Here is a 26087-nt window from a genome sequence, read left to right on the forward strand (position 1 = left end):
GCTTGGATTCTTCTTTCAGCATCAGCCTTCAGTGTCCAACTTTCACAACCATATTGGAGTACTGAGTCCACTAACGAAGAATACAGCTTTGATTTTAGTTGGAAGCTGATGCTACTCCTCCAGATTTTCCACAATACTGTGAAGAGATGAAACTGGTTTGGTCATATTGTAAGACATGACTCACTGCCAAAGTCATCCTTCAAGGTACAGTGGAGGGAGCACAAAGAAAGGGTCATCCAAAGAAGAAAAGACAGGACAATCTGAATGAATTTCTATTTGCTATTGGTATGAAATATTGATATTAAATTGTTCTGAGCTGATCTTTTAAGATATACCACATTCTTTTAGATAAATCATTAAATAATAAGATTTATTTATAATAAAACAGCATTAACTAAACAGTATAGTAAATGACAATAAAATATTTCACTTAGTCAGTATTTAAATAAAACAAAGGAACAAACAAAAAACTTGATTCACAATTTCCATTTTCATCAATTATTTGAAAAGATAACTTTCAAACCTGCAATTTGGCATTCTGCTCCTGTAGACTAGAATAATAACCTTGAAGTGATGCATGCTGGGACTGAAAACTGGTCAGCTGGTTTTCCAATTTTTGGCAGTGTTCTTTAAGGTCAGAGTTATTGGCTTGAAGGTTGTCATTGTCAGCCATCAGCCGAGCATTCTGGACAAAAAGATGAATATTGACTGTTTCAGTACTATTTCTTTCTCTAAGCAAAAAGTGAACTTTCAAAGCAAGAAACAAACGTCAATGAGCAGATCCGTGTACAGTTCACATAGTTGCATAAAAACTTTAATTCATATCAAGAAACCAATACAGACTTAAGAGTGAATATGATAAAGATAGTTTTTGCAGCCTCATTAGTTTAACTTAATAATACTATTAAGGTTTTGCCTTCAAAACTTACATCCTAGATGACTTGGAAGACTTAACTGTAACACAACTGTTGCTAATCCATCTACTTTTATTTCTATTCAAAAGTCAAACAAACCTACCTTGCGTTCCAACTCAACTAAACGATCCTTCAGCTGGAATAATTCCTTGGTAGGTAAAGCCGATTCAGTTTTGACAAGTCTGAAACAAATCCATTATATACATGTGAAAAGAAGTTTTTCTAAATTCATAATTGTAACTTTAACATGAAAGTGAAACAATACTTACCTTTGTTTGACTCGGTCATCATCTAAATTGGTTGTCTCCAATTCTTCTTCAATTCTCTGCTTTAAAACTTCAGTCTCGCTTTTTGTTGACCTCAGCTCATCCTGGAGCTTCAGGTTTCTATTTTTAGACTCATCCAGCCTAATCTCAAGGGACCTTATCTTCTCATCTTTCAGTTCATTGCTCTTCTTTAATGTCTCTTCTATCATAACTTCAAGGGCTTTATAACGACTGAAAAATGAATGACACTAGACTAGATTGTATTTAACTGTATATAAAAGGGGAATAATCCTTTTGAGTAAGGGGATGTAATCCTACGCTGTAACAGGGGAAAATATCCTTTCAACTTACTTAGCATCATTGGACTGCTCCACCATAACCATCTTGTCTGTATTTAAACCAATCCTCTCTAGCTCACCCGTCAGCTGCTCCAGTTGATTGTTCAACTCTTGAGAGTTGATTTTTTCATTGATGAGGTCCTAAAAATATAAACTTTTTATTTTTATGCAATAATTGACAGAACACAGACATATTTTATAATATCAAGAACTTTATGGACATAGTGGCCAACAAGATTTGTAAAACAGAGAGTCAGAACCTAAACTAAAAAATACTGATGCTATTAAAATAAACCGGTTTTCTTTAAATATAAAGCCTTGACCAATACATCAATAATTGTTAGGTTTATTTTGAGCTCAATGTTATCTATTTGTTTCAGAATTATTTTTTTACCGATTTTTTTTAAAAGTAGCTTTGCAGAACCCTACTATTTACTAAAAGAAAAAAGGAAAATAAATAAAAAATGTATTTAACATTTTAAAACATAAAATGTATGGCATGAAATAAGAGAAGAAAAGATGTGTTTTTGTATAACATAAATAATTTGTTTGAGACTATTTAAAATGCTGAAAAGGTGTATTAAAAATATCTAGTCACCTGAGTCTCAACATATAAAAGTGTAGAATTTATCATTTAAAAAAAAAACTTAAATGCTAACTTCTGATAACAATCTATATTCAAATGATAGTTTTGTTGAAATCATTGATGCAAGAAAAAATAGATAACTTAAAATTCTAATATCATAATCAAAGCAATTGCAACTTAACAAAATTGACCTGTTACAAAATTTAATTTCACCTATAAACTGAAAGAACAAAATTATTTTGTGGTTGTGATAGGCACTAAAATCTAGACTATTGTTACAATGGAATTGAGAGGTTAATATATCATGCGATATTCACAAGTTATATTTGACAACTAAATATCTTATTGTAGCCATAAATTGTTACTTAGGTTAGGAATTATTAGAATTTCTCTTTGTGATATGATATTTTAAATCCTTCAAGTATAAATCATGAACAAAAATTTAACACACTTTAAACCAAGCAATACTACACTTTATAATTTGAATTCAATTATAAATTCGCAACCGTAGACCTATCCTCAAGCTTGAAGCTTATAAACACTATGATGTAATACTGTCCTTTAATATAAGCTTGTCTCTTCTATGTATAGTTTTTCAAATCAAAAGTTCTAGCAGAAATAAAGTCTTTTCTAATTATCCCCCTTACATATTTACTCTTCATGTAGAAACTCAAAGCAATGAGAAACCGTAAGTATAAAAAAACTTCCAGTTTACACTTCTCTTTGCAACCTTGACATGACAACAAACAAATGATGAGGATCAAATAAGCAGCAGTTCAGACTTACCTCCCTTAAAGTGGCCAGAGTTCTCCTGTCTGTGTTGAGCTCCTGCAACAGCTGACTGTTTTCTTTCTCCAGCTCCTTCACTTTGTTGCTTGTTTCTTTCAGTTTCTCCACAGACTTTTTCATCAGTTTACATTCTTGGTCCAGTTTGTTGTATTTGGTCATTGTCTCCTCCATGCTGGAATCTTTCAAGTCTGAACTTTGTTTTAATTTCCTGTCAATACATTAGGGCATTCTTTCAGGATAAGACAAACCCACAAAGAGATTTAGAACTTGGGCACGCCCTCCCCCCACCCCAAGAAATGTACAACTGTTTGAAACAAATGAGAAAACTTAACCTTCAATGATAAAGAGAAACAATAATTTATATAAAAGAGCTCCAAGTGGGTAGGGACATCACCCCAACCCTTCTAAAAAATGAATGTATGGGCTTTGTTTGTTTTTAGCACAAATTAGCTAACTTGACAACAGTTTTCAATATAGTTAAAATAGCTAGATTGACAAAAAAGTATTTAATCTAGTTAAAATAGCTAGCTTGACAAAAGTATTCAATTATATTTTACAAATTTTTATAGAAAAATCTACAACTGCAAAAAACTGATTGGAGTAAATCAATGTTTAATTGAAAATTGACAGAACTTTTGGTTTTATTTTAAGGATGAGACTTAGGAAGTATGGAATTTTGGGACATTACATTCATGACAACATGAGACTCACTTGTTTTCCTTCTCCAGGGCACTTTTGTCTTTTGTCAGTTTTTGTAGCTCAAAGTCCATCTGCTGAACTTCATTCTCTTTATCTTCAAGTTTTTTGGCTGTCAATCTCATAGTCTCCAGCTGCTTGTTGAGATTCTCATTCTCAGTCTCCATTTGTACATTGTCTTTTTCCAGCTGCTGCAGCCGCCGATTAGTCATCTCAAGACCTTTCTGTAACCGCTGGGATCCGATACAATGTTATCAATCAATGTAAGACAGAAGAAACTATCCAACTTCATAGCATACAGGTTTATATTATATTATATTATTATATAATAATGAGTAACAATGAATAATACATTTAAAATTTTCTCAATAATGAATGCTGATCCATTTATAACATAACATGAAATGAATGAACTACTAAAGTATAAATGGAAAAAATAAGATAAGTGGATAAAACAAAAGACTAAAGACCAGAATGTAAACCAGGATTTTTATTCCTAATTAGAAGTCTGAAAACTGCAACCTGAACCAGATGATTTTGGTTACAAGCAGCATCAATGGATAAAGATTAAATATTTTGTTCCTAGATAAAAGGGAGAACTTCTAACCTGGTTTTCATTATTGACATCCATCAAATCAAACTCCATTTGTTCCTGTCTCAGTTTCTGTGTCTTCTGACCCTCCAAACATTTCCTCAACTGCTGCAGTTCTTTGTTCAGTTCATCTTTTTCAGCTTCCAGCTCCAGAGCTCTATCTGACTCAGACTTCAGGGATTCCAGAGTTTTCTAGGGAAATATCAGGGCAAAAAAATAAACATTGTTTACACATTTTTTTTTTCTAAAACCCTTTCAGACCTTGAGATCTATAGGGTAGATGATGTAAAGATAATCTGTTTCTGTGGCCTACGGTTAACGAGGGTGTCATGTAGCCAGCACAACAACCAACCACCTTTACTTTTCCCCAACTAATGTCAGGTAACCATTAGAGCGGGTGGACTTAGAGGTGCCCAAAGATCCGAAATTAAAAATCCCAGTCTTCACCAGGATTAGAATCCGAAACCCCCGGTTTGGAAGCCAAGCGCTTTACCACTCAACCACTGCGCCAAATTTGAACAAAATTATACATGAGACTGAAATATCAAATAACATAGATAAATAATAAACATTCTAATAATAAATCCTTATTATCCTTGAGGAAATATGTACTTACAATTGTACATTACACAAAACAAAACATAAGAATAGCAAATGACAATACAAAATAAAGAAAATTCTGTACAACAACAAACTTTGTAAAGCTTTTTTCCCTGTTTGTTTGTTTTATCCTTTTAAATTACTAACTACATAACCATTTAATAGTTAAAAATCAACAAGTTAGCTCATGAAGATTAAAAAAAAAAAAGCATGAGATCATTGAAACTGCCAACAATATGTTTTAACCATTAAAAAAAAACAAAAAAAACAATAGTAATAGTAGATCCACGATCCACCTTTAAATATTTCAAACATTTTTAGTTTATAAAACATGTAGGCAGTTAACCCATGCCAACCCATGTATACACAGACCTGAAGACGTTGATGCTCGATTGTCAGAGAGATATGCTCTTGCTCCATCTGCTCACGTCTCTGAGCTGCCAACTGTAACGTCTCCACAGTTTTTTTCAATTTTCTATTCTCAACACTCAGGTCAGAGTTTTCTTGCTCAATTGTTTCTAGTTTCTCCTCACAATACTCTAGTGTGGCAACCTGAGTATAAAGAAAGTGGATAAATTATAGGATGAAATGACTTAAAAGATTTCTATGTAAGATATAATTAGGTTATTCTCAATTTAATTATCAGTATGTTAATCCATTTAAATAATAATACCTAAAAGCTCAAATAAAGAATGATCAGAAGTTAATTGTAACTTGTCATGAAATATTTCAACAACCCTAGAGACTTGGGTTTACAGTAATAAGTTATTCAAAAGCTTACTTTCTGGTGTAGCTCTCCAATTTGTTTCTCGTAGAACTGATTCTCTTGCTCCAAGTCTTTCAATCGCTGTGTGCCCTCCTGAAGTTGATGACTACTACGCTGCAGTTGTCTGTGGTCAAACTCCAGCTGAGTCAGTTGAGAGTTCTTGGCAGCTACTGTTTCATGAAGTCGTTTATTCTCTCTTTCTAGATCCTTCATCTGGTATATAGGTGTACAGATTAAGATGGGGTGACCCAGTAGTAAAGGGAGTGGAAATTAATCTTATCAGAATAGTATTAACTTTTTGGACCTCAATCTTAAGGCTAAGTCTGTCCATTCAACACTTGAAGCTAGTAGCCCATCAAGGGAAATTAACATGTTCCGGAAGCTCAAAATTGGAACCAGTGAAATCTGCCCATGTGGAGTATCACCAGAAAATGCCGACCACGTCCTCCAAAACTGCTCTCTCTACCAAGAGGCCCGTATAAGACATTGGCCCCAAATCACCCCAATAGAAAGAAAACTATATGGAGAGCTCCCTGATTTGGAAACCACTGCGCAGTTCATCTCATGTATTGGTCTAGTCATATGAACACTCCAAAATAACAATGAGAACGATGAAGAAGAAGAAGAAGAAAACAACTTGTAAGGCTAGCGATACTTTTGATCATATGCTGAACACCTCTATAATTTACAATATTTTATTGCTTTTTTTTTCCAAATTAGGATAAAACAGATTCCTGTCAGCTTTTCTCTGGTTTTAAACAAATCAACTCAATTGTGAACAATATTTGAACATGAATAGCTAATTTAATTCAATATTTCATTGGAAGTTTAGTTTTACTGGAAACTTTTTTTGAAAATTGTTTTTGTTTATTTCAAACATTTTAACAAATCAAACCAAATAAGTAACATCAATGTAAACCATACTAATTGGTAAACAAAATGACAAAAGGTATTTTTTTTCATGTCCAAATGTAGAATGTGGTGAAGAAATTTGATAGATTTATAGATTTAGCATTGTTACCTACCTTAACATCACTGGTTAACTCACACCGTTCCTGAATTGTGTGCAAGGTCTGTGTGAGACGTTCATTCTCTCGTTCCAATTCATTCACCTGCCTCTCAGAGTTTTCTTTCACAGTCTCTAGCACTTTCATTACCCTCTGTGTCTCCTCTCTGGAAGAAGTCAGCTGGCCTTCAATTTCTATCATACGCTCTGATGACTCATATACATTGGCCTGGAGTTTCTCCACCTGAATTGTCATTTAAAAATATTGTAGTCTGAGATTAGCTTAAACCTGAGTTCAAATGTTTTGACTAACATTATATTAGTCAAAGTCTTATTACAATCACCAAGGTCATTTTTGGTTCTTTTCGAAATTAGTGTAAATTAAAAACAAAATCAAAAACTTAAATTGTAAACCTGAGTTAAAGCATTTTGACTAACAGCTAGTAAGTAGAGCCCTAGCAATGGAAAGATTAAAGTAAAGTAAAGTTCCCCCTTCAGACCTTGCGATCTATAGGGCAGATGATGTTAAGGTCATCTGTTTCTTTGGCCAACGGTTAACAAGCAGGATGTCATGTGACCAGCACAACAACCAACCACCTTTACTTTCCCCAACTAAAGTCAGGTACGCGCATTAGAGTTGGGTGGACTCAGGGGCATTCTAAAAATCCCGAAATTCAAAATCCCAGTCTTCACCGAGATTCGAACCCAGGACCCCAGGTTCGGAAGCCAAGCACTTAACCACTCAAAAACAATATGTGATTCATAAAAATAATCAGTATGTCGATATCTCGTTTTGTTTATTAAGATACTATGTAGTCATTAAGTTGCATATATAAAAATAATCTATCGAATAGTTATCAAGTTGTATTTGTAAAAATAATCTTTTACTTTGTTGGCGAGTCTCTTATTTTCTTTCTCTAGTTCCAAGCTGACTTCAGCACTCTGTATCATGGCTGTCTCTCTCATCTCTGCTAACTTTGCTGCCAGTCGCTGGTTCTCTAACTCTAGCCTTAACACTTTAGCATGGGATGTTTCTAAAATTTGCTCAGACATTGACCCTGTTAGATCTGAAGATTGCAATAAAAATTTCAATAAAAAAACATGCATGAGGCTAACTCAAGCTTTTTAGTAATATATAATTTTTACTTGGTAGAGGTGGATGAATTTCTGTTGTGATTTAGAGAGGTTCTGCACACCCTTAAAAGATGTTTTTTTCATTATATTTGAACATATTCTTGTAATATAAATAATTATGATAACAGCTGGCCATCTGGACAGTCAATACTACCAGAAAGACGATGTTGCTATTAAATGAAAGATCATTTTTTTTCATTGATTGATTAGGTAAACTGAACTCTCAGGATTTGGAGAAAAGAAATAAATGATAAGAAAGAATAAAAGCTTAGTTCTGAAGATTATGTCAAGAAATCATAAACAAATGATCATTTTGGCATACAATCAACTAAGTAACACATTACACAATCTACTCACTTCCTATCCTAGATTTAACTGCAGAAAGTTCAGATTCTAAACTAACACTCTCTGACAAACTGGATTTCTTCTCAAACTCAAGTCTTGCATTTTCTTCTGTTAAGTATTCAATCTTTTCTTTGTCTGATTCTCTTTCCTAAAAAAAAAAATATAAACTTATCAAATTTCACATGGGAATGAACAAAAAACAAAAACAAGAAAACATTTTAAAATAGTTTTTTAAATAACAAAGCTTATAGGAAGTGTAATTGTGTCAATTAGTTTAGATCAGTCATGTATTTAAATTTGTAATAGATCTAGACCAACATAAATAAATCTGTGTGATTAGAAATATTGTTACCAATTGTTTTTCTTTACCACTATTTCATGATTTTGGCTTTCTCAATATGCTATGATCCTATCACTTATCCAGACCTGTTGGGAAAATGGGGGTGGGAAATATCGGGGTGAATTTTAATGTAATCACTTTTTAAAAAAAAAAAAAAGGGGGGGTGGCAAAGAACTGACTTTGAATTAGTAACTCCTCAAGAAGGCATTTGTTTCCCTTGTTTGAGATACTAAACAAAATAATAAATTACCAATAGTTAATTAACTAATTGGTTAATTTTTTATTTTTTTAAATTTTGTGTTGTCAGGTAAAAGAAATAATTGTGCAAAATTTCAGCTTGATCCAAGATAAGGTGTCGGAGAAATAACGTGTACAAACTTTTTATCCGGCAGACAGAGTGGGTTGATATAAGCTTTGTAAAAAGTAAAGATTACTTCATATTACTAGATTCAATGTCGCAATAGATTGGTGCTAAGCCCTGACAATTAGAGGCGTAGTGAGGGCAGAAAGACGAAAAAAAAAAAATATATTGTAGATATTTTAGATAGGTAATACATTCTAAGGATATTTATATTATATTATTATTAAATACTTTTTATTTATAAGCCTATATTTCTATATGAGGTAGACAGTAAACATGCTAAGTGGATAGTGATCCTAAACCAAGTCACCTGTGACAGCTGTTCTATTTGCTGCCTATATCTTCCAAGCTCAGCCTCAAGCTCTACCACTGTTTCTATCCTCTTCCTACTGTTGGTCAGTTGGTCTTCTAGCATGGCTTTGGTTTCTTCCAGAATGGAATTATCTTCTTTCAACTCCTGACAAGGAAAGGAGTGGAGGGGAGATAATGTCACTTTTTTAAAAATACAAATTAAAATATATTTAAATTTATGTAAATACTATGAATGAAGTTTAAGAAATAAACAATTTAACCATTACGTTATAAGCCTTTCATATATTCATGAATTAATATTAAAAGATGTATTTAGTAAAAGAAAGTGCTAAGATATCTTTAAGCAAAGAGAATTTATTAAAGTTGTTTATCTCAAAAATTCATTAGATAGGAGATAAAGTACTATACATGTAGATTTGCAACTTACCCACTTCTAGTTTTCTCTCAGCAAATACATATTAACACTGACAAATAGAAGGAGGCAAGAGACTGAAGCTACTTACTGAAGTCCTAGCCTTGTAAAACTCCAATACATATTAACACTGACAAATAGAAGGAGGCAAGAGACTGAAGCTACTTACTGAAGTCCTTGCCTTGTAAAACTCCAATACATATTAACACTGACAAATAGAAGGAAGCAAGAGACTGAAGCTACTTACTGAAGTCCTTGCCTTGTAAAACTCCAGTACATATTAACACTGACAAATAGAAGGAAGCAAGAGACTGAAGCTACTTACTGAAGTCCTTGCCTTGTAAAACTCCAATACATATTAACACTGACAAATAGAAGGAGGCAAGAGACTGAAGCTACTTACTGAAGTCCTTGCCTTGTAAAACTCCAGTACATATTAACACTGACAAATAGAAGGAGGCAAGAGACTGAAGCTACTTACTGAAGTCCTTGCCTTGTAAAACTCCAGTACATATTAACACTGACAAATAGAAGGAAGCAAGAGACTGAAGCTACTTACTGAAGTCCTAGCCTTGTAAAACTCCAGTACATATTAACACTGACAAATAGAAGGAGGCAAGAGACTGAAGCTACTTACTGAAGTCCTAGCCTTGTAAAACTTCAGTACATATTAACACTGACAAATAGAAGGAAGCAAGAGACTGAAGCTACTTACTGAAGTCCTTGCCTTGTAAAACTCCAGTACATATTAACACTGACAAATAGAAGGAAGCAAGAGACTGAAGCTACTTACTGAAGTCCTAGCCTTGTAAAACTCCAATACATATTAACACTGACAAATAGAAGGAAGCAAGAGACTGAAGCTACTTACTGAAGTCCTAGCCTTGTAAAACTCCAATACATATTAACACTGACAAATAGAAGGAAGCAAGAGACTGAAGCTACTTACTGAAGTCCTTGCCTTGTAAAACTCCAATACATATTAACACTGACAAATAGAAGGAGGCAAGAGACTGAAGCTACTTACTGAAGTCCTAGCCTTGTAAAACTCCAATACATATTAACACTGACAAATAGAAGGAAGCAAGAGACTGAAGCTACTTACTGAAGTCCTTGCCTTGTAAAACTCCAATTCATTTAGTTTTTCTTTGTATTTCAGAATCTCCTTTTCATACACATCAACTTTAACAGCCTGAAGAGTGAAAACACTCAATGTAGAGAAATATTCAAATATTTTATGCATTATTTCTTCTTTTAAATTTGGCTAAAATAATTTAAAATTGCTTCTTTAGCTAAAAAGAAATGGACAGTGTTTGAAAATAGTTTAATGAATATCAGTGTTTGAAAATAGTTTTAAAAAATGATAAGAAAAGCTGTTAGTGAGACATTCATCAATCTAATCAAGGAGACAATGAAATGAAATTTGTTTAATTCAGCTCACAAACAAAAAGGCACTTCTAGTAGAACACAAATGGCATTCAGCATCCATTGAAACAATAATTTGTTTCTGATACACTGCTAAGTGTATAACAAAAGTCTTTTACTTGTGAAAGTACTAAATGATTAGGGCTAATGGGAAAGGAGACTTGTACCTTTTCTTTCACAATATCCAGTTCATCTCGTAGAGTCCTAGTTATTCTAGCTTCCTGTTGTAATGCTGCATTCTGAATGATAAACAATACGTTCAATCATGAGGCAGCAGGAGATACATCAATTTTAATGTTAAACCAAATTTTATTTTAAAAAAACTATTAGTAGGTATTGTTTACATTTTTTTTCTTCTTTTCAATCAAAAATTTTAAAAAAGTCTGCTGAGAAGAACAATTTTGGGTACCTCATTCTTTAAATGAGCGCAAGTTGCTAAGACCTCTTTCAATTCATCTTTAGCATCAGATAATTGTTCTTGTCTGTCCTCTCTAAAGAAAAAAAAACAAAATTATAATTACAGCTTATCTTTTGCTTGCATCATTAGCATAGACATAATATAAAATATTAAATAATGAACAAACAGAATTTCACACTGAGTTTGGTTTGAACATAGACACTATCCAATTATATTTTTTAAAAATCTGTTAAAATTAGCAAAGAATTATTTTTTTTCTATCAAAGCAACACACCGAACCTAATCCTTACATTTTGACTGATTGAATTGAATATACTTTTATTTTGTATTATAGGTTTAACTATATCTTTAGAGCACTGCCCCAACCTGCTTCTGTCACTGACATGTTCAAGGAAACTATTAACTTTGCTGTCTTTTGTGTTACTTAATAGTTTGACCATGCAAGTTATTTTTCAAAATTAATTATTCTGCTATAGTGATGTTTTAATACTGAGCCTGGACACTGCAACAAACTTGATATATAAATCTCAAAATCTTGTACTGCTCCATTATTGTTTTGTTGATGTTTTTTTTTAAGTCTCATAGATTCCACTTTATACTTAATTAATCTTTACAAAGCTGAGATCAGGTCAGTGATTCTCACCAGCACAAACAAATTAACTTTGCATTTTTGTAAGGTGATATTTTGAGCAAGTGTTCAAGAACAAATTATGTTTACATAATGAATGTAAGAACTCACAGTTCCTGTCGTACATGTCGTAACTTGGCTTTGCATTCTGCCAGTTCCAAAGCCAAGTGATGTTTGTCTGGTGAAAGCTGAGGTGTATTAATCACCGGTTTGCCCTCTGCCTGGGACATGTAAAAGTCTCGCTCCTGGCCAAGATCAGCAACAAGCTGTAAGAAAATATTTTCAAAGCTGTATAGTGAGCACCAGCCCTGAAGTAACATTTAGTTTATAAAGATGTGTTGGTGAGAAGATGTTATGCTTTTTAATTTAATCTTTAGAGGTGCCACTGTCTTTAAACTATCTTAAACTTAAAGATTACACAATTGCACCCTATTCAAATCTTCTGTTTTTCATAGGCTAAGAGGGGGATGATATAATATCCCAAAATCTGCTAAGACAGAAGAGAAAAAAATATTTAACTGTGAGGGTCATAAGCAGCATGACAAGCAATGACTTTACATTTAAGATAGAAGTTTGAAGACACTAAATTAAATACTATTTAAAAAAACAAAACATTTTAGCTTAGTATTGTATGTTTTTTTTTCCTCAGGTTACCAAAGAGCAGACAAAGTCCCACCACTAGCTCAACTTACCTCTGCACAATCATCTCGCTCTTTGATCAGCCTAAACAGATGATGAAACATTTTATCTATGTAGGTTTCACAACTTTTGGGTGTCTCTGGTCGCTGGGTGGGGAGAACTGTTTGGTTGTCATCTGTGATCTGTTGAGGCAACAACATTGTTGAAGTGAAATAAAGCAAATATGTAGATGTTAACATACACAGCAACAGAGAAGTTAAGAGGAAAGCTGTCTAGAGCAAATGAATGTTTTCATGAAACAATGCCCTTTACTGACTTAGTATATCAAGCAAGTTTTGTGACATGCAGATAACTATTTCAGGAGACAAAGACAAAATTATATTTTTTTAAATTACATTATTTTATTTTTTACATTCAATTTCGAAAAAATATTCGTTATCTCCCCGTTGAAGTGTCCTAAAAGGTTGGAGATAAATCCCTTTACCCTTTGACCCAGGAAAGGCTTCATCCCATTGACTAGGATGAAAGGTTGGCTCTTCACCGACCCTTCTCTCTGAAAGTACCCATTAACTAGATGATCCTTTAATCACATCCGTTTTTTTCATGGGTCACGATTCTTTGAGTAACTGCCATAGGTTCCCGCATCCCATGCGAGGCAGCAAGGGACAAACTCAATACTCCTATACTGTGTCATCGCATTCCCTGGAGGAACCATCACCAACCATTTGGTTTCCACTGGGGTGCAATGCGATGGATCAGACAGGGTTAGCAAGCCTTTCTTCCATCCTCATCACGTGAGTATACACTTACTAGAGCATAATTGTGGTAGCCCTCTGGAGGCTGTGTTCGCTCTCATTCTAAGCCTATCTGTTTTTCATCAGGCAGACATTTCCACAGAGGCACCACACTGAGTGGGAGCTTTTCCCTCCATGTCATCTCCCCTCAATATGTCTGCCCTCACTTAGTTAGCCCTGGCCAGACTCACCTCTTTAATGTTCTCCACAATCTCTGTCTGAGCAGTAATGTCCATGGCCATGATCTTATCAATGAAGGCTTCCTTCTGTTCACACTGTACAGCACAGCCCAGTATAAGGAGAAGAGCCTTACGTATCTCTGCAAAGCTGGAATCTGTTCAAGAGCATGGAACAAAATAATGGTTTATTTTTTGGCATTCTATTTAAACAAGCTACGTGTAAGTGAAGCAATAAATACTGACCCTTGAGAGGCTCCCTGCTGATGAGGTGGACATTGGGCAGTCGCATGACCAACAGCTGCTGCAGGACATCCTGTGTAGAGGGCGAAAAATTATGTTTTTATTAGTTATTGAATATTATGGTGCAACATGTTTAATAGATCTGAAAAAATAAAAGTACAGCTCATTTGAGTGTATAGCTGATTTACCATTAGCATTTTATATAAGAAACATTTTCATAGCGCAAGCCACATTCTCATTTCCCATACATATAAGAAACAGGCCTTTATCCACCAGCTATGACAAATATTTTGAGACATATTTAAATAAATTTTAAGACTAAAAAATGTGGACTGTGATGGTATAAAAAAGTCAAAAGTCTATGGATAATGTAATACTAAAGTTTTCTAATCTATCTCTCCATTCTCTCAAATTAAAACAGGTGTAAGATGTATTCATGGGATTGTGAAGACCTATGAAATCTGCATAGTACTTTATGTTGTGGAATGGTCAAGCAGTAGAGCTGTAGGGTCTCTCATTCAAATCCTGGTGGATATCCAATGCACTAAGATGCCAAAATAAAAAAATTTGAATATTATGTTTGTAATCATAAAAATTGTAAGTCTTAAAAGAACAAATCAAATCAAAATTCTTCAAAAAAAGATATTGGAGAAAACTATGACGAATGCATTCTCCAGATATTCCTACATTCTCCAGATATTCCTACATTCTCCAGATATTCCTACATTCTCCAGATATTCCTACATTCTCCAGATATTCCTACATTCTCCAGATATTCCTACATTCTCCAGATATTCCTACATTCTCCAGATATTCCTACATTCTCCAGATATTCCTACATTCTCCAGATATTCCTACATTCTCCAGATATTCCTACATTCATACATTTACAGTGTCTGCCATAAAAGGATTTTGTCCAGGCCTCTCACCCTCTCATGGGACTTCTTGCTACAGGGACAGATTATTTTGTATTTTAAAAACACATTGCAAAAAACAAGGTAATGATAACAGCTGAAAGTTAAATCTGTATCTCCTTTTGATCTGTATAATTTCAATATAACAAGCAATTTATATTTAATTAATTCTTTTTTATTTAATTTACTATTACAAAAAATGTCAACATTCTGTTAAATACATGATATCATAATTAATTGCTGGCTGCATGATTACCATGTAGGCAGTAGACTAGTGAATTTTAAATATTATGTAGGGATTCAAAGTGCATAAAGAGTGTCTCTAGTGGCACTCATCACACTGGGCATTATTGAGGTATGTACTTCACAAAGGTCAGTCAATCAATATACTGGTTCAAGACAGCCTCAAGGGGCACACAGTCCACTAGTACTAAGAGAGATGTCTGGCCAAAACATCCCTCTCTCTCTCTCCTCTCTCTTGGTGCAAGTAGACACTCCAGAGATATGAAATTGAGGAAAACACAACTCTGCATTTGTCTTGATGGCCAAAACAATTTTTACAAGCTACATTCCCATTATGTCAAAGCAAGTCACTCTATGGTCAATATTGTAAAGTTTGTAGAGTTTCAATTTCTACAAGACAGATATAGACCAATATAAATGATACTATATTAGTTTATAAGTAAATCTAATGTTACTAAGTAAATCTAACAGCCAAAGCAAAACCAAATAAATAATGATTGGATGGTTAATTGGACCCTAGACTCTATTATGCATAGCTCTTTTCTATGAATCTTACTTCAGATAACTGAGCAACTGAAGTAATTTAAGTTCATAGGTGGCTCTTGGATATCAATATAGTGTAATAGTAAAATAAATGCCAGTGCCTGAGAGTTAACAAAAGAATAAAGAAAGAAACTTACAAAACAGGAGTAAAATGTCAGTATAAAAATACAACTTAGATCAGGTGTAGGCAACTTTAATTAATTGATAGGCCAAACAAACATAAATTAAAACTCTCATGGAGGCTGCATACACCTTTCCTACCTAATGTGTCACTCAATAGTAAGTACACTAAGTACATGAGTAAGATGTAAAAACCTCCATAGCATAAAATTTCCCTTTCAAACCTTGCAATCTATGGGACAGATAATGTAAAGGTCTCTGTTTCTGTGGCCCATGGTTAACGAGGGTGTCATGTAGCCAGCACAACGACCAACCGCCTTTACTTTCCTCAACTAATGTCAGGTACCCATTAAAATTAAAGCTGGGTGGACTCAGAGGCGCCCTAAAGATCCCAATATTAAAAAATCCCAGTTTTCACCAGGATTCGAACCCAGGACCCCTCGGTTATGAAGCCAAGCGCTTTACCACTCAGCCACCGCGCCATATCATACAGCTACACAGCTGTGGTCTTTACTTTATTTGTGTGTCAATATCAAAACCATTACAATTTGGTTATTACTTTCAACAATAAATCCAAACACTGAAACAGGAGTGTGATACTTCTTTAGTTTTTGTCGAGGCTTAGCTGCCGCAATTAGACTTTTGGCGGGCCGCATGTTGCTGGCATCTGTACGGGACCTGATCTAAATTATTTGTTGCCAAGCGTGTAACAAGACAAACGTGTTCTTTATAAAAAAAAAATTTAAAAAAACTCCATCAATTTCCATCTCGAATATTTTCTGATCTACTGCTGTTAATAATTGACTATTTGTCACGTTTTTGCTGGGTAGAGAAGAGTGTTATGGTTGAGTTGATTTTGTGAATGAATCAATAAAGCATTGACATAACGTCTGAAGATAAATTTGAGAACTGAAAACAAGATTTAATTTCTGTTGGTGTATTTCGTGATTTCATTTCAACCAGAACATTATTTAAGGTGAAAACATCCAGGTAGATTCTAGCTAGAGCTGCCTAGAGCTGCCTAGAGCTGCCCAGACATTGAGACTATTGGACTGGAAGTGACCAAAGCCAAGAGACAAATCTTTTTCAAAGATAGTGTTGAAGAGTGAAAACAATAATTGAGGCTCAGCGCCACCCACCCCCCATCAGTCTAGCAAACGTCATCCACGAGTCCGGCCAGTCTTTGTTGTGGGTGTGCAGGCCTGGGAATGTGTTGGAGACACATGGTGGCAATGATGGGCCGCGGGGGGGGGGGGGGGGGGGGGGCAGGGGTGCTACGTGGGATCGATGCTTTCATTAACGAGACTACCGCCAAAGTCCTTGAAACTGGGGTGGGGGGGGGGGGAGCAACAAAGATTTCGTGTGCAAATCTTTCAATTCACAGAAATTTCGTTTCCGGTGGTCGATTGTGCAACGGTATGTTAAGTAGAGAATGTTTCTGAGAACGCTAAATCTAGCAAAACTATACTACAGTGCCAGTGATGTGTGTTATATTTTAGCCACACTTTACACTTTCTATGTACAGAATGATAACTTTAAAAAAAAAAAAAAAGTGAGATGAAACATAAGCTGCCTTTTTACGTTAAGGAATACAACAACAGTCTCAAGTTCGTATCTGGAGGAGGCTGGATTATTATAACGTCTGCCACCTAGCTGATTTTTTAAATAGAAAAACACGTTCGGTAAACCTAGCTACATAAATACATGATCAGTGACAGTCACTCATTATAAATATGTATCTAATGATACAATAATTATCTCCCTCCCCAGATAGACACGAGATATATTGATTGATTAATTGATTCAGACAGACAGTCAGATAAATAGATAGATAAACAGACAGACAGACAGACAGGTAGATAGATAGATAGATAGATAGATAGATAGATAGATAGATAGATAGATAGATAGATAGATAGATAGATAGATAGATAGATAGATAGATAGATAGAAAAAGAAACACAAAATCCACAGTGCTAAGTTATCATTCATACGCATCGCCGCCTATCCTAGTGGGCATATCGGCGATCGATAATCGATCCGTGTGGATCGGTGACGATATCGGCTCATTATCAGCACAGTGAGGATCAATCGAGGGCCTTAAAGCTGTTTGACAGTTGAATGGTGCCACATTGAATAAGCGTGCCATTATTTAACTTCTCCCAGTAGCCGACACCGTAAGGCCCTGAACAAGAGCTAATGATTCAATCAAGTAAAGAAAGAAAAAATGTATAAGGGGATCGTTTGGGGGGGGGGGGAGAGAAAAGTGTGTAAGTGTATGTGAAAGAAAGTGATTTGGGGGGGGGGGTAATCAGCGTTAAGTAGTAACTATGCAGAGAAAGTAAAGGAAAGTAACTAATCTATTGTGTTATTCCACTTAGACCTAAGTATAAAGTTACCAGGACAGTATGTCTGGGTGTTTAGGGTTGTATTGTTCTGCCAGATAAGAAACAGACAAGAAGCCGCTATACTGTTTGTGTCAATAGTCCTGACATCGAGCGTCAAGTATACTTCAGTGTAAGCGACAACAAAGCCAACAAGTTGATAATCCCAGGAGATTGCACATGCATGTCAAAATGTCAACGATCTTTCAGGACACATGTCGGCGATCTTTCAAAATTACTCCAAAAAGGAACATCATAAAACTGCCGCATATATATGGGTGGAGTATATCTATATACTTACTATCAAAATCAGTAGCTCGATGGAGTCAAATCAAATTTGTTTCAATGTCTCTTGATAAACCATTTCTTTCCGAAGTCAAATTAAACAAAATAATTCAAAAATATATAAGAGACGTTGTTGAACCAAGTCAATGCTAAAGCAGCAATCCATTATAAATCTTCTTTCTCGCTCGGGATGGGTTTAGTGTTGAATAGTTCTCCACATTCTCCAGTGTACCGGTATAAAAGAAAATGTACTAAACAGAGAAGAAAGTTCAACACTATCCAGTAACACTGAGGCTTACTGTACACAGACCATTGGAAAGTTGAAACAGTGTGAATCTACCATTAGAACTGACTACAAAGCTACCGAGACAAGTGACTAAGTATACTTTACACAAAGAAATGTTGCCATTTAGCCAACAAATATTTTAAACATCAAAATATTTTTTTAACTCTTTTTTTTTATTGAAATAAATCTTATCTAAGGGAAAGAACTTCGCACTTACAACTATATCACTCAAGGACATAGAAGTTATTTCCATTTTTCGATTTCCAACAAAATAATTTATTACCAATAATTAATTGACACATTGGTTACTTTTTTAAAATTGATTTATGTTTTCTTAGGTAAATAAATAATTGTTTAAAGTTTTAACTTGATCCGAGAATGGGTGTGGGAGAAATAGCAACTACAATTGTTAAAGAGGACAAAACCAGAAATATTTAACCATATCTGTGAATAGTGAAGGATTAGTTTCCCTTGTTGGTATCAAACAAAATAATTAATAACCAGTAATTAATTGACTTAATGGGTAATTTTTTTTTTAATTGATTCGTGTATTGTCTACGCCAATGAATAATCGTGCAAAGTTTGAACTTGAACCGATAACGGATGTAAGAGAAATAAGGTTTTTAAACTTTTCGCCAGACAGACAGACTGAAAGACAGACAGAGTGAGTAAGTAAAAAAAAAAAAGTATTCGGAGAAGAGGGCGCTCTAATTGCACGACACTATTCAACGACAGCAGTCAGCCAACATCGACACAAAAAGACACACACGTAGAATGCCCATTTTGAGTTTCCTGAAAGGTTCGAACAACGAGACTAAAACCTCGTCAACTGATTGTAGCACCAGAGCCGCTAACTTGAAAGGCCAGCAATATCTTAAGCCACTTGAATGTCGCAATGCTTATACTTCCTTGTCCGTAGTGCCCACAGCGCCTTCAAAAGTAAGTATCAATGAACTGACAGACATCTGCAGTAATCTCAGCACTGAGTGGTGAAACAAAGAAACGGGCAAAGTGAAGAAACATGTGACATGCGCTGGAACTGATGCGCGGCTTTACGAAACCACTACAAACAGGGTGAGGATTAAATACAGGCACGGCTCTAATTTGAGAACATAAGACTTATCATTATGACATCGATGATTTTGTTTCAAAGCTGTTATTTGTAGGACACTTTTGTTTTATCCTGAGCTTAAGATCAAATGCATTCTCTCTTTCACTTGTTTTCTATCATTTATTGTTACTAAATACACATCATGTCCAAGCATTCATATTTCCGAGTCTGGGCGAGTTTTCATATGTCCAGTTACAAGTTACATTTAATTTAGTTAGTCTTACCATTATTAATAAATAAATTATGGAAATAAACACACTGGCTTACTAAGAATTACTGGCATCAGGTCTTTAAAAAAAAAAAAAAAACTTATTTTTAAGGGCTGTCATAAAAAAAGGAAAAAAATAACTTTAAAAAAAAAAATGTAACACCAGACGACAATGGCGGCTTTCTCCCCTGCCCTCCTCCGAAGTCTCCCAGAAAGCCTAGAAATGTTCAGCTAATCTCGTGTCTTAATGAACTCATAAAATTGTTAGTCTCAGGATCCCATTTCAATGGTCTTCAGACTGTCTTAATTCAGTAATCCCCTCCCCCGGTCTCTTTGTGCTACGACACACACACACACATCTATCTAGTTAAGCCACGAGATAGATTGTGTTGGAAGGAAAGGGCAGTTAACTTTGTAGCCAAATAGCATACAAAAATATATCACCGTAATCAACAATCACTGCTTGCATTGTAACACATGTCTAATTGTGTTGTGTGAGAGTATGTTTTGTTCAGTTACTTTTTCGAGCAAGAAGATTACAAAATGTAACAGCGTTAAAAAACCAGACGTAAACCTTTTTTTTCCCACGGTACCGGTATTACATATAATTTATATATAAAGTTTTAGAACTATTAATGAAAAATGAAAACAAACCGCAGGATTAAGGCCTGGCACAGAACCAATGAATTAGTTCACTCTAAACAACAGCAACAACAAATGTTTTCTATCAGAAAGTTCGGTTAACTAGATTTCATTCTCCTTTACTAAGATGCAAAGATAGTTAATGTGAGTAAATTTAACTTAGTCTTAATACGAGACATGCTTAGATAGAACTGTTCATAAGATAAATATGTCAAAGTAAAAAAAAATGAATTCTCCCCATGTTTGAGTGGAGTAATGCCTGTTCACGTCTCTAGGGTCAAAGTTCATGTCTACGTGTATTTAAATACGTTCTCTTAGTCTTTAGTGATTTACAGACTGAAAAGGAAATACCATTAACATTTTGCTGTATATAATATATATATAAATGTAGATTTCCATCTGATTGGTTGTTAAAGTGCGGCAGAAATAACTTCTGGCAACATGCTAGATTTTGTTATCGCTTGGTCCAGGTCTAGACAGACCTTTGATTTACTCGGTCAAAGCACCATCTCTCGCTTGGTTTTTTCGTCAACAGGGAAGGTCAACAGTTCAAACCAATAAATCAAAACCCACTTTGTTTCCTACGCACGATCCTTCTAATACACTCCTAGCTGCACACTGTAGACCACATACAAATGTGAAACCAATGAGTGAAACAATGTAAGATGCATCCATAGTACATTTCTAAAAGCAGCACTAGGGACCACATTTTTAATGACAGAACAGGATGAATTAAATATTATGAAATAAGGGACAGCACTGACCAGGGACCTTCGGGTTCGACAAATCAACCTAGCAGCAACTCCGTACCAAGCGAACATCCAGACGCCCGAAACAAAAATCTTTTTGAGTGCTGCCTTTATATTAAACATGTAGGCATCATACACTGTAGACTAGACTAAGAGCAAGTCGACTAACTAATAATTAGTCTCATGAGAAACAGAGGACTCAGACAAAATGTATATTGTTGTTGTCATTAGTACTATTATTATGATAATTATTACTACAATAAAATGCATTAAAAGCAAACAAAAAAAAGCTGATTATTCTTCTGGAATCTGGACTAGTAACCTAGTCGCACATATTTACTTACAGACTTAACGGTTTTTTGATCGTTTAACTATAAACTTGTAAGTCGAGTCATGCATTGTGCAGATCACAAATACAAAAAGTTGGCATCACATGTCTTGTGTACTTTGTCTGAGTTGGCATCAGATGTCTTGTGTACTTTGTCTGAGTTGGCATCACATGTCTTAATTTGTGTATTCTATCCGAGTAGGCATCAAATGTCTCGTGTACTTTATTTGAGTTGGCATCAAATGTCTCGTGTACTTTATTTGAGTTGGCATCAAATGTCTCGTGTACTTTATTTCAGTTGGCATCAAATGTCTTGTGTATTTTATCCGAGTTGGCATCAAATGTCTCGTGTACTTTATTTGAGTTGGCATCAAATAACTCGTGTACTTTATTTGAGTTGGCATCAAATGTCTTGTGTATTTTATCCGAGTTGGCATCAAATGTCTCGTGTACTTTATTTCAGTTGGCATCAAATGTCTTGTGTATTTTATCCGAGTTGGCATCAAATGTCTCGTGTACTTTATTTGAGTTGGCATCAAATGTCTCATGTACTTTATTTCAGTTGACATCAAATGTCTCGTGTACTTTATTTCAGTTGGCATCAAATGTCTCGTGTACTTTATTTCAGTTGGCATCAAATGTCTTGTGTACTTTATTTCAGTTGGCATCAAATGTCTCGTGTACTTTATTTGAGTTGGCATCAAATGTCTCGTGTACTTTATTTGAGTTGGCATCAAATGTCTCGTGTACTTTATTTCAGTTGGCATCAAATGTCTTGTGTACTTTATTTCAGTTGGCATCAAATGTCTCGTGTACTTTATTTCAGTTGGCATCAAATGTCTCGTGTACTTTATTTGAGTTGGCATCAAAGGTCTCATGTACTTTATTTCAGTTGGCATCAAATGTCTCGTGTACTTTATTTGAGTTGGCATCAAAGGTCTCATGTACTTTATTTCAGTTGGCATCAAATGTCTCGTGTACTTTATTTGAGTTGGCATCAAATGTCTCGTGTATTTTATCCGAGTTGGCATCAAATGTCTCGTGTACTTTATTTGAGTTGGCATCAAATGTCTCATGTACTTTATTTGAGTTGGCATCAAATGTCTCATGTACTTTATCTGAGTTGGCATCAAATGTCTCGTGTATTTTATCAGAGTTGGCATCAAATGTCTCGTGTACTTTATTTGAGTTGGCATCAAATGTCTCGTGTACTTTATTTGAGTTGGCATCAAATGTCTCGTGTACATTATTTGAGTTGGCATCAAATGTCTCGTGTACTTTATTTGAGTTGGCATCAAATGTCTCCTGTACTTTATTTGAGTTGGCATCAAATGTCTCGTGTACTTTTTTTCAGTTGGCATCAAATGTCTCGTGTACTTTATTTGAGTTGGCATCAAATGTCTCGTGTACTTTATTTGAGTTGGCATCAAATGTCACGTGTATTTTATCAGAGTTGGCATCAAATGTCTCGTGTACTTTATTTGAGTTGGCATCAAATGTCTCGCGTACTTTATTTGAGTTGGCATCAAATGTCTCATGTACTTTATTTCAGTTGGCATCAAATGTCTCGTGTACTTTATTTCAGTTGGCATCAAATGTCTCGTGTACTTTATTTGAGTTGGCATCAAATGTCTCATGTACTTTATTTCAGTTGGCATCAAATGTCTCGTGTACTTTATTTCAGTTGGCATCAAATGTCTCGTGTACTTTATTTCAGTTGGCATCAAATGTCTCGTGTACTTTATTTCAGTTGGCATCAAATGTCTTGTGTACTTTATTTCAGTTGGCATCAAATGTCTCGTGTACTTTATTTGAGTTGGCATCAAATGTCTTGTGTACTTTATTTCAGTTGGCATCAAATGTCTCGTGTATTTTATTTGAGTTGGCATCAAATGTCTCATGTACTTTATTTCAGTTGGCATCAAATGTCTCGTGTCCTTTATTTCAGTTGGCATCAAATGTCTTAATGTGTGTATTTTATCCGAGTTGGCATCAAATGTCTCGTGTACTTTATTTGAGTTGGCATCAAATGTCTTAATTTGTGTATTTTATCCGAGTTGGCATCAAATGTCTCGTGTACTTTATTTGAGTTGGCATCAAATGTCTCGTGTACTTTATTTGAGTTGGCATCAAATGTCTCGTGTACTTTATTTGAGTTGGCATCAAGTGTCTTAATTTGTGTATTTAATGAGTTTGGTATCTATCGTCTAGTGGAACGTATTATTAAATGGTATGTAGTGTTGTGTAGTCGGCGTTATTGAGTGTCACTCTCATGGATTATATGTACTCGACATCGGATGTCATGTGCATTTTGTAGTAAATTTGTACAGGTATAAAAACAACGGGTGGAGCGAGTGAGTCCAAGAGGGTAGAGGAAGTAACGTCTCGATAAGATAAGATAAGATAAGAAATTTTTCTCTTCCTCGGCCTTCGTTTCAAGGGAAGTAACGGGGCTTTGAAGTTATCCCCAACCCTACGAGGACTGCATGTAGATAGAGGTCAAACTAAAAGTATGGCGTCACTCACCTTGTAGAAAGCCTTGATGTTTCTGACCAGTAGGTCCCAGTTATGTAAGCGTACTGTTAGGTTATCATCCCCGCATCTGTTGACATTGTCGTACGTGAGCCGTGGGTCACTGAAACAAGACAAACGTAGCGCATCACGTGACCTGGATAGAAAAAACCTCCTCGACGAGACATGCTATTGAAAGGAGCAGACGTGGACACGGGCAGTCTCGTCAAGGCAAGGTTTCTGAAGCTCTAAGGACAGCTAAAACTTCTATAGTGAAATATGTTTGGTTTTTTTACAATTAATAGGAGTGGTGCAAATATTTGCTGTTTTTTTTTTTTGTTTTGTTTTTTAAAAATGCTTTGCCTATAAAATGTTAAAAATACTTTGTGGCGAAAACAAATATGTATTTTGTTGTACACAGTAGTTTAAAAACTAAAAGAGATATCAACTAAAACTAGGGCATATATAGTTGATTTTATTTAAAGCTTTGTGAACTATAAGACATGTGACGGCTGAAAAGATACTACATTAACAAGTTTGAATTTTTTTTTTTAAATAAAACTAAATAGAACTTTTATTGCAATATAGACAAATTCAACTTGAGACAAAATACAGTAAATATAATAGACTTTAGAATAATATAAAATGGTACTTTAAACAAAATCTAACTCACTACAAAAACACGTCTTTTCACTCTGGCAATCTGGAGTAGTCAAGACGAAAATGACGTTTATATTGGATCATTCACACTGCATAACTAACTTCTTCCCACAGTCACTATAGAAACACATACACACACTCCAAAACAAACCTTCAGACATGACATAGGGCGAAGTGCTCCCAGTCCACGCCTGGGCGTTGGATAAAATTTGTTCTAACGGCAAATCGGGATAAAGGTGCAAACAGCGGCGATTCCCTACTAGACAATTTTCAAAACTTTTGCTTTCCAACTTGAGACTTTGTATTGTAACATTTCATTTTGGTGTAAGTTTGTCTTAACAACTTCTGTTATAAAATGTTTCTAGGAATAAATGTTCTCTTTATTCATCAAGGAAATGAAACTAATTCTACCACAATTATACAAATAGTAAGAATAATGTCATAATTTCTTCAAAATGCAATCATTCATAAGTTGTTAAAAACTTTTTTTTTTCAAATATAACCCTTTTTTATGATAAATTAACAGCTTCAATAAATGAATAATTGATATTAACAATGCTCATAAGTAGATAAAACTAATAATAGAGCTACATCATTGACAATTTTGAGTTTACTTCCCTTGTTGTATATGTTTGAAATATAATATATTACCATTTATTGAGTGCTGAAATATAATATATTACCATCTATTACATGCAGAGTGGGGGAAAAAAGAAGAACTTATTATAGATAGTTAGATACAAATGTAATTTTAGTTCACAACATTCTGCATATTTTCTTGCAACTGTGTGCCAAATTTCATACAGATAAAAAATCAATTTAAGAAATCTAATAATGCACAAAAGATTTTTTAAAGTTAAGGTGTATTTGCACAACAACCTAATTTCTGTATTATTGGGTAATTGGAAAGGCACATTCAGTAACAGAAATATAAATAAGAATAATAATCTTTATTATCCATAAGGAAATTAGTCTTACAATTTGTGCATTACACCAAACGAATCATGATAACTATAGAAAACCAAAATATACCTTCACACCAGACTCACTCATCATTTACAAATGTTTCTATCAGATAGTTGAATTGTATTCAATGATCCGATCGCCAGGGGACTAAAAGAGTTTGTGTGTCTTGTATCTCCTTTGTGATGGTCAGATCGTACAGATCAAGTTTCTGCGTCTTGTATCTCCTTTGTGATGGTCAGATCCTACAGATCAACGTGACCACGTGAGCAGAGTATGTAAGGTTGAGACATGCAACAAACAAAATAGGTTGCAGCCAGTACAACGTTTGATACAAATCTTCAGCCTGAAATGTTACAC

General features: G+C 34.7%; 1 protein-coding gene across 4 annotated transcripts in view; it reads right to left on the reverse strand.

The window, feature by feature from the left end:
* Positions 1-26087, reverse strand: part of LOC106059254 (girdin-like) — a 71241-nt gene that overhangs the window by 17437 nt on the left and 27717 nt on the right. For all 4 annotated transcript variants that reach the window (XM_056023599.1, XM_056023598.1, XM_056023596.1 and 1 more), the window contains exons 4-24: positions 24120-24228; positions 13784-13853; positions 13553-13695; positions 12621-12749; positions 12040-12194; positions 11292-11373; positions 11050-11121; positions 10563-10649; positions 9044-9190; positions 8045-8180; positions 7442-7620; positions 6573-6797; positions 5563-5760; positions 5154-5333; positions 4197-4373; positions 3605-3822; positions 2891-3101; positions 1532-1659; positions 1184-1411; positions 1018-1096; positions 524-685 (exon numbers count right to left, since the gene is read on the reverse strand). In XM_056023599.1, the coding sequence (XP_055879574.1) occupies positions 524-685; positions 1018-1096; positions 1184-1411; positions 1532-1659; positions 2891-3101; positions 3605-3822; positions 4197-4373; positions 5154-5333; positions 5563-5760; positions 6573-6797; positions 7442-7620; positions 8045-8180; positions 9044-9190; positions 10563-10649; positions 11050-11121; positions 11292-11373; positions 12040-12194; positions 12621-12749; positions 13553-13695; positions 13784-13853; positions 24120-24228 (3115 nt within the window). The remainder of the gene's footprint in view (positions 1-523; positions 686-1017; positions 1097-1183; positions 1412-1531; positions 1660-2890; positions 3102-3604; positions 3823-4196; positions 4374-5153; positions 5334-5562; positions 5761-6572; positions 6798-7441; positions 7621-8044; positions 8181-9043; positions 9191-10562; positions 10650-11049; positions 11122-11291; positions 11374-12039; positions 12195-12620; positions 12750-13552; positions 13696-13783; positions 13854-24119; positions 24229-26087) is intronic.

The sequence above is a fragment of the Biomphalaria glabrata genome, chromosome 3 (assembly GCF_947242115.1).
Source record: "Biomphalaria glabrata chromosome 3, xgBioGlab47.1, whole genome shotgun sequence".
Taxonomy (NCBI): Eukaryota; Metazoa; Mollusca; class Gastropoda; family Planorbidae; genus Biomphalaria; species Biomphalaria glabrata.